Source organism: Pongo abelii, chromosome X, assembly GCF_028885655.2.
Source record: "Pongo abelii isolate AG06213 chromosome X, NHGRI_mPonAbe1-v2.0_pri, whole genome shotgun sequence".
In the NCBI taxonomy this organism is placed as follows: Eukaryota; Metazoa; Chordata; class Mammalia; order Primates; family Hominidae; genus Pongo; species Pongo abelii.
The window spans coordinates 89328023-89344336 of record NC_072008.2 but is presented as its reverse complement, the minus strand read 5'-3'; the positions used below and the strand labels follow the sequence as shown (position 1 = coordinate 89344336).

The 16314-nt window shown below is 34.0% G+C and overlaps 1 protein-coding gene across 6 annotated transcripts in view; it reads right to left on the bottom strand.

Moving 5' to 3' along the window:
• Positions 1–16314, bottom strand: part of CYLC1 (cylicin 1) — a 49695-nt gene that overhangs the window by 7731 nt on the left and 25650 nt on the right. For all 6 annotated transcript variants that reach the window (XM_054544785.2, XM_054544783.1, XM_054544784.2 and 3 more), the window contains 3 exons: positions 9642–9682; positions 7976–8094; positions 4950–6677 (listed from right to left, as the gene is read on the bottom strand). In XM_054544785.2, the coding sequence (XP_054400760.1) occupies positions 4950–6677; positions 7976–8094; positions 9642–9682 (1888 nt within the window). The remainder of the gene's footprint in view (positions 1–4949; positions 6678–7975; positions 8095–9641; positions 9683–16314) is intronic.

The window sequence follows — 16314 nt, the reverse complement described above, 5'->3', positions numbered from 1 at the left end:
ACAACAAGGAAGACAGATGAAGGAGTAATACCTATAATATGCAAAGATACTTTAATAAATGCAAGAAACATACAAATAACCCGTGTGAAAAATGGACAAAGAATACAAAGAAATAATTCTCAAAAGATCAAACCTATGGCATGACAAACATTCAAAAGATATTTAAACAAACTAGCACTTAGGAGAATGCAAATTAAAGTACCAATGAGATATCATTATGCATCCATTAGAATGGCAAAAGTTAGGAGGAGCTGTAACAACTATTGCTGACCAAGATGCAAAGAAGTATGTATTATTTCTTTATTTTTAAATGAAACAATAAGAAAACCTCACTTCCTCCTGCTCCCAGCTACTATACACTTTCTCTCCTGCTGCCAGATGCTACCACTGTGTGCGTGTGTGTGTGTGTATGTGTCTGTGTGTGTTTGAATGTTTGATATGATAAAGTGAACCTTAGAGAGAAGTATGGAATGAAACATAGTAAGTTGTTGATAAGTGTTACCTAGAAAGGAGAAAAAAAGCAATGGGTGAAAGTGGGAATGAGAAGTAGAGAGATAAGCAAAAATAAAAACTTAAAAGATGGAAGGAAAACAAATCAGAATGTATGGTATTGACACATAAAATTCTGTGTGTGTTTTCATAAGCAAGTTGGAAATAAGAACAATAACAATAGATGTATGTCTAACGACTTATATGGATGACCATGATATTGTCAAGTGAGAAAATAAGTTGTACTTTACTACATGTGCATGATTGTATTTTGGTCAAAACAAATTAAGTAATTCCCTCTCCCTCTCTCTCTCCCTCCTTACATTTGCTTGTACAAGGAAATGGTTTAAGAGAGAAAAATGGACCCCAGGCTGCTAACATTGTTTACCTCTAGAAGATGAGAAAATAGGGAGATATGGCATCAGAAAGTGGACATGAGGATCTAAATGATTAGCTTTTCTTTACATATTTTATATTGTTTCTGTTGTTGTATTTGTATTTTTGTTAATAAAGATTATATATACACATACAGAATGGAAAACAAAACATCCTAAACATAACACCCTACTTTTCTACCTTAGCATCTGGAATATAAAGAATTCTTCACTTATGTTTGAGAATATTGCTAAGATTTATAAACATAATATCAAATGTAAATAATCTTAATACAGGAGTGTAAACAGTGCTGACCCTGAAACACAGCACTGCTTATGTGGTTCTTATGTGCTTATGTGCTACTGTGAGAATCACTAGGACTCCAGTGGAGGAGAAAAGGAGAAAAGCCATCACTCTTCAAGCCCATATTATTAAAAAAAAAAAAAAAAAAAAAGGAAAGGAAGGAGAAAACTCCATAAGATTCAATAACAAAGTTTGTTCATAAGTTCCCCATACACAATTGAGCAGGATACATAGGTATTCTCTTCCAGACATCCAATTAGAATGTAAAGTACATTTTTGTGACTACCCTCACTTAAAAAAATATTTGTTTTAATGACATATCTAGAGTAAAAATGCTTGGAAAAAGGGATATCCGAATGTCTCCTACTGTGATATGTAGCTCTTTAGAGGGACCGAATTCTCAACCAACTAAATATAACATAGATGCTGTTTTTGAATTTGTGGACATATATTAACATATATATTTTCATATATCTAGGTGCTGTTTTTGAATCTGTGGACATATATGAAATATATATATATATATATATATATGAAAAAACAGGCGAGATTCACTGCCTGCATAGAACCTGAATTCTGATGGTGAATATAATTAACAAACAAATGAATAAAATATAATTTTAGATAAATATAAATTCGGTGAAGCCAAATAATGTATGATGCAGTGTTCGGAGGGTGACTGCATAGTGGTGGAGGAGAGGGTAACATAAAGTAAGGTAGTCAGGGAAGGCTTCTCTAAAGAGAACACTTAAGCTGAAAAACGAAATAATGAAAAGGAATAGACATGCAAAGATCTGTGGGAGGAATATTCCAATCAGAGGAAACAGCACACGAAAAGGCTTTGCAAGGAAACAATCTTGGTGTTTATGAGAAACAAAAAGAATGCCAGTTTGGCTAGATGACAAGAGAAAAGAGAAAAAGTGCTACATGATTATGGTGAAAAATGGGTAGGGGCTAAAGATTGTAGACACTGGAAGCTAGGGTAAGAAATTTTATTCTGCCAGGCATGGTGGCTCACACCTACAATCCCAGCACTTTGGGAAGCCAAGGCTGGAAGATTGCTTGAGCCCAGGAGTTCAAGACCAGCCTGGGCAACATAATGAGTTAATGGATAGCTAGATGCTAATGATGGTGATGACTGGAGCAACGAAGGTGGTAGTAATGGAGATAAGGAAAGTGGACTCAGTCGGGATATATTTTGGAGGTAGAGTAAATAAGTCTTGCTGATTGATTACCTGTGTAGGGTGAGAAAAAGAAGTGAGAAAGAGATTATGTCCAGGCTTAAAAAATTCAACTGGCTGGATGGTGGTGCCATCTGATAAGATGAAGACAGCTAAGGGAGGAATAGAATTTAGTGTGGGGTTAAAAGTATTATTTAAACATTTTAAGTATGAGATGCCCAGTAGATACTATAGTGGAGATTTCAAGTAAGTGGCTGGAGAGATTTTGGAGCTCAATTGGAAGGTCATAACTGGAGATATTAATTTTGGAATCATCAATACATAGGTAATATTTAAAGCCATTTAACGCTATAAACTCACAAAGGGAGGACTGTAAATAAAGAGTGTCCAGGACAAAGACAGGATCATTCCAATTTTTAATAATGAGGCAGAGAAGGATACAATAAAGGTGGTTAAAAGCTACCAGTATGTAGAAATAAAGACAGGAGAGCACAGTCATAGAAGTGAAGTAATGCAAGTATTTCCAGACAGAGAGGTTAGTTTAAATGCTGTTGAATTATGAAATAAGATGAGGAAGGAGGAAAAGCCTATAGATATGGCCACAAGAAGGTATTTGGTAACCTTTAAAGGCAAAGTTTCAGTGGAGTAGTAGAGATAGAAAAGCCTAACTGAATGGTGGCAATGCATATGGAAGTTTATTAAAGAGACTTGGCATGAATTGTACAAGCCTAGAACATACCCTGAAAGATTTTTTTTAATTAAAATTAATCCTTGTATTCAATTTTTTTCTTATATTTTATTTACTTTTCCTAAAAACTGCCTGTGGAAAAGAGTCTAGCTATTTGGGAGTCTTTCTTCTTATTTATCTTAAAAATTATTCCCCAATGTACTTTTATTTCTTATAAGTGTTGTCACACTAGTGGCTAGCCATCCATTAACTCAATCTGGTGGAGAGAGAAGATATCACCTAAAGCAAGGGGGTCATTAATCAACTTTGAGTCTCAAAGCAGAGTTTTGGGGTCTGCTGGGAGAAAGCTAGACTTGAAACCCAGGCTTTCTGAGAGTGATAAAAGGTGTTTTTATCTTCCAAAAATATTAATATATGAGGAGTAAATTGATGTACATATGTAAAGTTTTATTATAAACCAAAGATAGAAAATATTTGGAATATAAGATCAAATAGATCTCTCTGAGCCTAAAAGAGGAAATATAAATTTCTTGAGTTAGAAGAACAAGAAGGTGACAAAGAGGAGAAATGAGGAGAAGAAAGGGAGGAGGAAATTAATGAAAATGAGAAGTTTAGGGTCAAGAACTAGCCATATATACAGAAGCCCTGAGTTTAACAGGTCAGAGGGCAGCAGTCCTACCATGCTTAGAATAAACAATGAATACCATGCAAGCATAGGAAACAAAGGTTGATGCCCAGAAATCATGTAAATGAGTTACACCCAACCAAAAATCATAGAGACAGAAAGGGAGGAAACATGTAGAATATGGACTTGATGTGGTTTGGCTGTGTCCCCACCCAAGTCTCATCTTGAATTGTAACCTCCACAATTCACACATATCGTGGGAGGAGCCCAGTGGAAAGTGATTGAATTATGGGGGCAGGTCTTTCCTACACTGTTCTTGTGATAGTGAATGAGTCTCAAAAGATCTGATGGTTTTAAAAACGGGAGTTTCTCTGCACAAGCTCTCTTTGCCTGCTGCCATCCAAGTAAGATGTGACTTGCTCCTCCTTGCCTTCTGCCATGATTGAGAGGCCTCCCCAGAAACGTGGAACCGTGAGTCTAATTAAACCTCTTTCTTTTGTAAATTGCTCAGTCTCAGGTATATCTTTATCAGCAGTGTGAGAACTAATCCAGAACTCCTCTGTCTAATGTAATATGTCTATTTATGCTTTCCCTTACAATCAGACTTTTGGGGAAGGGATTGAAGGGAGTCTCCTGGATGAGAGAAGTAGCAGCTTTAAGTTGACAGAGTATTTACCTCCTAATAGATAAAGTTAACATGAGATTTATAAATTAGAGAAGATATAGTTATTTCTGAAAAGTTAACTTTTGTTTCCTGATATCAGTTATAATGAGGGCTCATAAAAATCCACTTGAGATATGGATTAAATAATTTAATTTTTTTGCATAGTTGAATCTTGGCATGTATTCCACCTGCTATGTATGAATTTTGGTTAATCTAGCTTTTACTGTATTCAGCAACTTCTCAGAAAATGTCTTTATATCTTGCTTAAAACTGCCCCTGTAGAAGCTTTAGTCAATTTTCATTTTTGTTCTTTTCCAAGTCTAAAACTTAACCACTTTTTTTTTGCAAAATGACCTTTATACATAACTTCACATGTTTTCTTAAATTGCAAGTCATTTCTCTCTTCTCCAGTCCAAATAATTTCTATTCTCTTAAATTTATAACTTTTTTGCAGTATTTTGCATCCTTGTGAGGTATTCTTTATTTTTCTTACCTTTGAGTCACAAAGTTGTCAATATTCTAGTAAAAGATAACTATAATTTGGAGAAAACATAAATTTAAACTTTAAAAAGTCTTTCATTTTATATGCATTTCAGCCTAAATATAAAACAGTAGTAAACTTACCAAAGGAGCATATCTTTGTTTTGGAGGTGGAGGAGGCATCTTGCACCAACAAAGACGTCTGACCTTTGGTGATGGTAGAGAAGGCTCACAAGCAGGGAGTGGTGGTCTTTCTCTTGATGGAGGAACTCTACCTGTACTTGCTTTTTCACCTTTTTCCTTGAATGTAGTCTTTTTGGATAACATTCTGAATCCTCTCTTTAATTCCAGTCCTTCCATCTTTGAATTTGCAGATGTGCCATCTGATTCATCAATTTTCTTCTTAGCCCCAGGTTTATATAGTGACTCTTCAGATTCAGTATCTGAACCTTTGATTTTTGTAGATGTTTTAAAGCCTGTCTTGGAAGATTCATCAAATTCAGCATCAGTAGACTCTGTGTCCTTCCTTGCATCCTTCTTGACATGTTTCTTTGAACCTTTCTTTTCCTTTGAGTCTTTCTTGTCCTTCTTTAACTCCAAATCAGATTCCGTTTCAGTAGATTCTGCATTTTTCTTTGCATCCTTCTTTTTGTCATCTTTCTTTGAATCTTTCTTCCCCTTCTTTTCATCCTTTTTACCCTTTTTTGAATCTCCTTTCGGTTCAGAGTCAGCATCAGAAGACTCTTCATCATTCTTGACAGACTTTTTATTATCTATCTTTGAATCTTTTTTATACTTTTTTTCATCTTTCTGACTCTTCTTTGACTCCAGTTCAGATTCAGAATCAGTAGAGACTGTAATTTCCTTTGCATCCTTTTTCTTGTCATCATTCTTTGAAGCTTTCTTCAACTTTCTTGAATCATTTATTGCATCCTTTTCATCTCCTGATTCAGTATCAGTAGACTCTGGGTACTTCTTTGTGTCCTTTTTCTTGTCATCTTTCTTTAATTTTTTCTTATCCTTCTTTGCATCTTTCCTTTCATCATTTGAGTCTCCAGATTCAGCATCAGTAGACTCTGTGTCCTTCTTTACATCCTTTTTCTTGTCATCTTTCTGGACATTTTTCTTAACTTTCTTTGAATCTTTCTTAGCATCCTTTGAGTCTTCAGATTCAGCATCAGAGCTTTTCTTTGCATTCTTTTTTGTGTCCTTCTTTGTAGGCTTCTTTGAATTATTCTGTGAGTAATTCCTTAACCATACATCAAAATTTATGGATTCATCATCAGACTGTCCCACTAACATGAGGAAATCAACATTTAAACTATTTTCTGAGCAAATCTCTGATATGGCATCATTACTAGTCTTTGACCTCTTCAAATCTTTCTTTGGATTGTTCTTTGTATGTAGGAATTCAGTGTTTGTCTTCTTGGAATTCTTTGAATCTTTCTTATATTTTTGTGAACAATTTTTCGAGACTGTCTTAGAATTTTGGGATTCTGGATTTCTTTCTGAACTGGATTTTGACTTCTTGGATGGCTCATTTTTATGTGATGATTTTAAGGGAGTTTTATCTGCCTCATTTTGTCTTTTAGTTTTCTCCTCTTCTACTATTTGCTTGGATTCTGGATTTGTTGCATATGAGCCTCCTTTTTTCTTAGAATCTTTCTTCAAAGGTGTTCCTCCTTTTTCATCTTTGGACTTTTTATATTCTGCTTTCTTAAGATGGGTTTTGGAAGTATAAAGATGTCTGAATGGAGTCTGTTCCCTGGCAGCTGTGTAAATAGGTGGCCATTGCAAAATTTTTCTTAAAGAATGCCTTATCCATATATGAGCTGGTTTCTGGCCTTCCTCTAGTTTTCTTCTGTCATGTCTCTGAAAAGATTGGTTAGAATAATAAGCATTTGTGAAAGAGTTTTATCTTTCTATATTGAAACATAAAAAAGTTAATATTTTTATTAACCATCTATTTAAACTTAGTTTTTTTTTCTCTTTCAAGGTTGTGTGTGTGTGTGTGTGTGTGTGTGTGTGTGTGTGTAAGAGAGAGACAGAAAGAGACACATAACTCCACTTTGGAAATAAAATGACTTTAGTGGGAATTTTATGATTCTATTAATGATTCATATTGAGATTAGAGCAGGCCCACAGTGACTCATGACATTCCAGGACTTGTCCTCAAAAACCAACAGTAGGCTTTTGGGACTTCTATATGGGGAGAAACTTTTGGAAAATATTGAACACTGTTTATCCCCAAGTTAAATCAGAAATAAACTGATCCACTTGAAGTTTGTTATGACAGTTCCTGTAATAGTTGTAAAACCCTAGCCTAATTTCTACTCCTGCTTTTAAAGTGTCTTGTCAAATTGAGAGTCTGTGACCCCAACTGCACTGCACAAAAACAAAGAAACAAAGACATAAACTGAATGAAATAAACAGTGCTTGATTCACATTAACTTGTGCAGCAGTGGTGTAATTTATTTTCAACTCTCACCCAAATATTTGCCAAATCTTGTAGTCACAAATAACCATAAAGACTGATTTTAAAATTACTTCTTATTTTCCCTCAATTATTCAGTAGAGGTGCCAACAAGCAAATGGTAATATGGAATTAAAAGATGACCTGAAGAGAAGCATGAAAGTTGGATCACTAAAAATGTAATAAATGACACTTGAATAAATGCATTGACTGTAACTTTGCTCTGGGAGATGCTTTAAAAATTGTTTGATATCATAATAGGTGACCTATATATGCTTATTTTTCCTTTTGCTAATTGATAGGATAACTCGACTTTAGAAAAACAGTAGAAATCTTGAATCTCTTAATATCAAGTCTCCTGAATTTCATATTTTGTAAAATAAGGAGGCCTTGAAACCTCATCAAGATCAGTTTCTGCTCTAATATTTAAATTTTAGCTGCTTTTTGCAGTTGGTAAACATGTCCTGATAGAACTTGCCAGGTGCAGTATTAGGTTCTCCAGCTTGCTTAGATAATGTCTTTGATGTGGATAATTATGTACAAATATGAGCTTAATCTAAAGCAGGTAGGGGCAGTCTGTTGTACAGAGAATTACAAATTTAAAAATATCTTCCAACAGGTAGTAAAATTCAAGTTACATAGGCCTTACTTTACCAACTTAGATTTTGTTTTTAAAAATGACTTTTTCTATACTTACAGTAACTGTTATTTGTGATTTCAAAGGTCTTGATTTATCATCTGTACCTCTCTGGAGAGGTTTGGGAAATGTCAAAGCAAAGTGTTTTTGATTCCATGATTTTCTGCTTGATTCACTGACTAAATTAGAAAGGATAATAAACAATTTGGAGTTAATGTCAGATTTTCCACAGACCTGAAATATTCTTGAGTAAGAAACATATTATTTAAACTAAGTTATACATTAAAATATAGACTTTTTTCCTCAGAGTTCCTAGTTTATTTGCGTAGCAATCAGAGAAAATAAAAACCATTTTTCTTATTTATCATTGAATTTTATTTAAATTAAATTTGTAATTTTATTTTCTACATTAAACTAATTTTCACAGATACTTAAATCATGATGGTAAAATAATATAATCAGACAGTAGGAATAGAAAATAGAGATTTACTGTTTCCATGAAAATATCTACATCATCTCCTCTATCCTGTTTTTTTTTTTTCTTTATGTCACTTTAGTTAGATTGCAGACAATATAACTTCTGCTATAGTCTTCATAGTAACTAGCACGGTGTTGACAACAGTCAGTAAAAGTCTTGATTGATTACATCTGAGTGTTTCTTTTAGCACCTCTCTGACCTCAGTGACATCCCAAACCACAGGAATTAGTGACCTAGGTGGAAATACTGCATTCCATTCTGGGGATTCTATTTAAAGAAGGGCATATACATACTTGAGGACAACAAGAATAGGGTGATCAGGAAGATCAAACTATCTGTAAACTATGTCAAAAGTGGAACTGGTAACGAAACACAACATAGCTCTCTTGGAGATGGAGAGACTAATCAGAGATACCGTTATTATATTTAGATTTTTAAAGAGCTGCTATATTGGCGAAAAGTAGTCATAGTAATAACAGCATAGCTGCAACCACTAACACTTATGTAGTGTTTACTATGTGCCAGACTGTGTTCTAAGCATTTTAGTAAACTTGTTTAATCTTTACAACAATGCTTTGAATTAGATAATACAATTGTCTCCATTTTACAGATATGGAAAAATAAAGCACAGAGAGAGGCAGAGGTTAAATTAATTGCTAGTTTATTAATTATTTATTAATTAAAGCTAGTAAGTAGCAGAATTGATTTGAACACAGGTACTTTGGCCCCAGAGCCCATGCTCTTAATCACAATGCTATAGGCTTCTTTTATATGTATCCTGAGGGGTGGGCTAGAACCAATGGGTAATATTTATAGCAGTGCAGGCAGATTTCAGCTCAGTATATTAACGTAAACGTTCCTAAAGTTGCAGCTGTTTAACAAATGGGCTGTTCATTAACCGTTTTCATCTCTCTGACTATATTTGCCTTCTTTACTGTAATTATGAATTCTAAACACAAGGGAATCTTATACAAGTAAAATTGGTTTGTATTATGAAGGAGAACAAACTAAATAAATCTTTCTTCAAAACCAGTGCGTGCAAATCTACATCAAGGCCTGAAATATACAAACACATATACACCAACCAACATACACATACAAATATCACACATACATGCTTTTATAAAATTTTTATAAAAATTCATAGCAGTTTCTGCTTTATCACATTTAATGGAATATACTAATCATTAGTTCCTAAAATTGTTTTCCAATCTAAGAAATATTAAACTTCATTAACTAAATTCTTACTTGGAATGGAATTATCATATGTTCTGATGTTTACTTCTAGCCTATTAAAAGAAGAAAATGCTTTAATTAAATGTGTATTATGGGCAATAAATAATAATAACTATTTTTTTAAGTAATCTATCCTTTATTTCTAAGAAACAAAGACCAATGTGATGTTTAATCAGTGATTTGGAACTGTCTTATTGTCACTCATTATTATAACAAATTCTTCAATTGCAACACTTCAAAAAATTGTATTCATTCTCTTATCTCCATTTTTAAAGAATGTCTACCTTTAATTCGTATTAATCTCCCTATTATAAACCAATTGTATTTTTACCAGAAACTTAAAAACCTGAAATAAAAATACTAACTTAATTAAGTAATCTGTTACTTAATAACAAATAAGTAAATTGAATAAGTTCAACCTCAAAGTATTCTCTAGTGAAAAATTCTGAGTCAGAATTTTTTTTAGTTTATTTTTATTTTTTTAATTATTATTTTACTTTAAGTTCTAGGGTACATGCGCACAACGTGCAGGTTTGTTACATATGTATACACGTGCCATAGTGGTGCGCTGCACCCATTAACTCCTCATTTACATTAGGCATATCTCCTAATGCTATCCCTCCCCCCTCCCACCAATCCCTAGCAAAGACTTGGAACCAACCCAAATGTCCAACAACGATAGACTGGATTAAGAAAATGTGGCACATATACACCATGGAATACTATGCAGCCATAAAAATGAAGAGTTCATGTCCTTTGTAGGGACATGTATCAAACTGGAAACCATCATTCTCAGCAAACTATCACAAGAATTTTCTTAATTCACTAAAAAAGTTCTAAAGTAAACTCACATTTTAATGTTTTCACAAATTACATCAAATCACTAATGATGTGTTATGGGGGGTACATAGAAGTGTTGACCTGGATTTTGAATTGTCTCTCCATACAGGGATAATTGATCCACGATATTCTCCATTTGGAAGGTGCCCATTTGATTTGGTACTAATAAGTATTGTCTACCAAAAATAAACATGGCATAATGTGTTTTTAAAATGTTACTTCCTTATTAGCTGGAATGGTGAATACAACCATTTCCACAATTGAGGTTATGCTTATATAAACGCATGTCCCAGTAAGCTTGTCCACCCCATGGCCCGCAGGCCACATGTGGCCCAGAAGGGCTTTGAATGAAACCTAACATGAATTTGTAAACTTTCTTAAAACATTATGAGATTTTTTTTTTGAGATTTGTTTTTTTTAGCTTATCAACTGTCATTAGTGTTACTGTATTAGGTGTGTGGCCCAAGACAATTCTTCTTCTAATATGGTACAGGGAAGCTGAACGATTGCACACCCCTGCCTTAGAGCTTGACTTTTTTGACTTACCTAAATCATCAAGTTTTAAAACACAGAACAAAAATAAGTCAAAGTGATAAAATGTATTTATATTTGATGCAAATCTATTTTCATTTTCTAAAGTAAAGCTCTAGTGCCCAGCACAAAACCTGACCCACACTCATCATTAAATAACAACTGACTTACTTATTTAGGAAGAACTTTGGAGACACTGAGCAATAAAATATCTAGTCCAGTGATTCGTAACTGGACGTAAACATCAAAATTAATTCGGAAGTTTTAAAAACATAAACACATCTGAGAACTGCTCTCAGAACCATGAATCAAAATTTCTGGGTTGAGTCAATCAAGTCTGTATTTTAAAACTGTCTTAGACTATTTTGATACTCAGCTCTATTTAAGAACTACTGCTCTGAATTGTTTTGAAAAAGAAAACTACAGATGTCTGAAATAGTTCAAGTTTGTGCTTTTGGTTTTTCCAAAAGCAATTGATCAATGATCCCCTATTTGTCTATAGTGAAACCATTTCATTCAATAGAGTAGCTAGAAGATGTTATGACCTGCATCCCTAGAAATTTAATAGTTTAGTAGTCGGCCATGCTGACTTGATCACTGCTTTTATATTCTAAGAAAAAGACTTTGCACCTGCATTGATTTTTACTTTCTTCCCACAGTCTAAAGTAGCATTTTCTAAACTTCCTTTTTCAAACATTTTATCAGTAAACAATTTTGAACACATCAACTTAATATGTGTGTGAATAGTTCATAGTCTACTATAATTATATATATTATAAATTATTTATTATAAGATAGAACATTTCAAAATATGAAGTGAAACATGTAAATTCAAGTTTTACTATCTTATTTCTACACTTCAATTGTCTTGCACATACATCTCACTTGGGATATCACTAGAAAAGACAACAAAGAACCAGTGAGAAAAGGGATAATTTAGTCAAATATGAAATGCCTGCTTTATATAGACAATATTTCAGTCTCAAATTATTGGAAATTGAAACATAGTTAAACTTCTGAGCAGTTTTCTTCATTTTCAAAGTGTAGTCTTAGTTATTATTTATTTTATAAATGGATATGTACATACTCCTTGATATATAGTTGATGGTAGCCTATCTCTTGATACAAAGGAGAAAATTAGTGATATAAGCCAAAAGTATAACTACATAAAGTTTTAAAATAAAATAACTCCCAGCTCAAGATTTTAAACACAACACAAATATCCTTTTAAAAATCAGATAAAATAAACACATTTTTTTTTTTTACTTTCATTTTAGGTTCATGGGTGCACATGCAGGTTTGCTACACAGGTAAACTCGTGTCACAGGGGTAAGTTATACAGACTATTTTATCACCCAGATACTAAGTGTAGTACCCAATAGTTATTTTTTTGATCCTCTCTCTCTTCCCACCCTCCACGCGCTAATAGGCCCCAGAGTCTTTGCTCCCCTCTATTTTCATAAGTTATCGTTTAGTTCCCACTTATAAGAGAGAACATGCAGTATTTGGTTTTCTGTTTCTTTGTTAGTTTGCTAAGGATAATGGCCTGTAGTTCCATTCATGTTCCCACAAAAAACATGATCTCATTCCATTTTATGGCTGCGTAGTATTCCATGCTGTATATGTACAATATTTTCTTTATGCAGTCTACCATTGATGGGCAATTAGGTTGATTCCATGTTTTTGCTATTGTGAATAGTGCTGCACGTGTCTTTGTGATAGAATGACTTATATTCCTGTGGGTATAAAACCAGTAATGGGATTGCTGGGTGGAATGGTAGTTCTGTTTTTAGCTTTTTGAGGAATTGCCACACTGCTTTCCACAATGGTGGAAGTAATTTACACTCCCACTAACAGTGTATAACCTTTTTCTTTTCTCCACAACCTCATCAGCATCTGCTATTTTTTGGCTTTTTAATAATAGCCATTCTGACTGGTGTGAGATGGTATCTTATTGTGGTTTTGGTTTGCCTTTCTCTAATGATCAGTAATGTTGAGTTTTTCATATGCTTGTTGGCCGTCTGTATGTCTTCTTTTGAGAACTGTCTGTTTGTGTCCTTTGCCCAATTTTAAGTGGGATTGTTTGTTTTTTTTCTCGTACATATGTTGAAGTTCCTTTTAGATGCTGGATATTAGACTTTTGTCCATACATTGCAAACATTTTCTCCTATTCTTAAGGTTGTCTGTTTACTCTGTTGATAGTCTATTTTGCTATGCAGAAGCTCTTTAGTTTAATTATTACAAAAGTAATTGTGGTTTTTGTCATTACTTTAAAGGGCAAAAACCACAATTACTTCTGCACCAACCTAATAGGTCTCATTCATCAGTTTTTGCTTTTGTTGTGATTGCTTTTGGCACGTTTGTCATGAAATCTTTCCCAGTTACTACAACCAAAATGATATTGCCTAGGTTGCCTTTCAGGGTTTTTATAATTTTGGGTTTCACATTTAAAGCTTTAATTCATCTTGAGTTGATTTTTTATATGGTGTAAGAAAGAGGTGCAGTTCCAGTCTTCTGTGTATGTCTAGTCGGCTATCCCAGAACCATGTATTGAATAGGGAATCCTTTCTCCATTGCTGGTTTTTGTTAGCTTTACAGAAGTTCAGATGGTTGCATGTGTGTGGCCTTATTTCTGGACTCTCTATCTGTTCCTTAGGTCTATGTATCTGTTTTTGTATTAGTACCATGCTGTTTTGTATTTTTGTTACTGTAGTCCTGTACTATAAAGTTGGCTAACATTATGTCTCCAGCTTTGGGTTTGTGTGTGTGTGCATGTGTGTGTGGGGGGGGAAGAGTTTTTTGATTATGCTTTTTGCTTAGGATTGCCTTGGGTATTTGGGCTTTTTATTTGGTTCTATATAAAATACAAAATAGTTTTTTTCTAGTTTTATGAAGAATGTCATTGGTAGTTTGATAGAAATAGCATTGAATTTATGAATTGGTATGGACATTATGGCCATTTTAATAATATTGATTCTTCCTAACCATGAGCATAGAATGTTTTCCACTTGTTTGTGTCATCTCTGATTCCTTTGATCAGTGTTTTGTAATTCTCACTGTAGAGCTCTTTAACCTCCCTGATTAGTTGTAGGCCTACATATTTTATTCTTTTTCTGGCAATTGTGAATTGTATTACTTTTCTGATTTGGCTCTTAGCTTGACTGTTTTTGGTTTATAGAAATGCTAGTAATTTTTGGACATTGATTTTGTGTCCTGAAATTTTTCTGAAGTTGTTTATCAGCTTAAGGAGCTTTTGGGCTGAGACTACAGAGTTTTCTAGATATAGAATCATGTCATCTGCAAATAGGAATAGTTTTACTTCCTCTATTTCAATATGGATGCCTTCATTTCTTTCTCTTGCCTGATTTCCCTGGCCAGGACATCCAATACAATATTGAATATGAGTGTTGAAAGAAGGCATCCTTGTCTTATGCTGGCTTTCAAGGAGAATGCTTCCAGCTATTCCCTATTCAGTATGATGTTGGCTGTGTGTTTGTCATAGATAACTCTTATTATTTTGAGGTATGTTCCTTCAATACCTAGTTTATTGAGAGTTTTCAACATGAAGAGTGTTAAATTTTATCGATAGCCTTTTGTGCATCTATTGAAATAATCATGTGGTTTTGGTCTTTAGTTCTGTTTATGTGATGAGTCACATTTGTTAATTTGCATATGTTGAACCAACCTTACATACCAGGGATGAAGTCTACTTAATCATGGTGGACTAGATTTTTTTGACATGCTACTGGATTTAGTTTGCAAGTTGATTTTATTTATTTTTTTTTGAATGTTTGCATCAATGTTTATCAAGAATATTGGCCTGAAGTTTTCTCTTTCTGTTGTGTCTCTTCCAGGTTTTGGTATCAGGATGATCTTGGCCTTATAGAATGAGTTGAGGAAAAGTCCCTCCTCCTCAATTTTTTAGAATACTTTCAGTAGGAATGGTTCCAGCTCTTCTTTGTACATCTGGTCAAATATGGCTGTGAATCCATCTGGTCCTGGCCCTTTTTTTGGTTGATAGGTTATTTATTTATTACAGACTGAATTTCAGAACTTGTTATTGGTCTGTTATAGGAATCAATATTTTTCTGGTTCAGGTAGTCTTAGGAGGATGTATGTGTCCAGGAATTTATCCATCTCTTTCACGTTTTCTAGTTTGTGTGCATAGAGGTGTTTGTAGCAGTTTCTGATTTTTTTTCCTGTGGGGTTAGTGGCTCTATCTCCTTTGTTGTTTTAGCTGTGTTTATTTGGATCTCGCCTTTTTTCTTCTTTATTAGTCTAGAGAGCAACCTATCTTATTAATGTTTTGAAAAAACTTTTGGATTTATTGATCTTTTCAATGTTTTTTCATGTCTCAATTTCCTTCAGTTCAGCTGTGAGTTTGGCTATTTCTTGCCTTCTGCTAGCTTTGGGTTTTGTTTGCTCTTGCTCCTCCAATTCTTTCGCTTGTGATAATAGGTTATTCATTTGATACCTTTTTTATTTTTAATGTGGATGTTTAGTGCTATAAATTTCCCTCGTAACATTGTTTAGCTCTGTCTCTAGCACTTACTTATTTCTGCCTTAATTTCATTATTTACCCAAAATTCATTCAGGAGCATGTAGTTTTATTTCCTTGTAATTGCATGGCTTTGAGCTATTTTTTAGTCTTGACGTCTATATTTTTATTGTGCTGTGGTCTGAGAGTGTTTCTGGTATAATTTTGGCTCTTTTGCATTTGGTGAAGATTGTTTTATGTCTAATTTTGTGGCCAATTTTACACTATATGCCATGTTGCAATTAGAAGAATGTATATTCTGTGGTTTTTGGTTGGAGAGTTCTGTTGAGGTCTGTCAGATCCATTAGGTCGAATGCTGACTTCATGTCCTAAATATCTTTGTTAATTTTCTGACTCAGTTATCTGTCTAATACTGTCAGTGGAGTGTTGAAGTCTTCCTCAATTATTGTATGGGAGTCTAAGTCTCTTTGTAGGTCTCTAAAAGGTTGCTTTATGAATCTGAGTGCTCCTGTGTTGGATATATAATATTTAGTTCTTCTTGTTGAACAGAACCCCTTTCCATTATGTAATTCTCTTTTAAAATGTTTATTTTATTTTATTTTAGTTCCAGGATACATGTGCAGGATGTGCAGGTTTGTTACACAGGTGAACGTGTCCCATGGTGGTTTGCTGTACCTACAAACCCATCACCTAGGTATTAAGCCCAACATGCATTAGGTAATTTTTTCTGATGCTCTCCCTCCCTCCGCCCCTCCAGATAGGCCCCAGTATGTGTTCCTCCCCTTCCTGTGTCCCTGTGTTCTCATTGTTCATCTC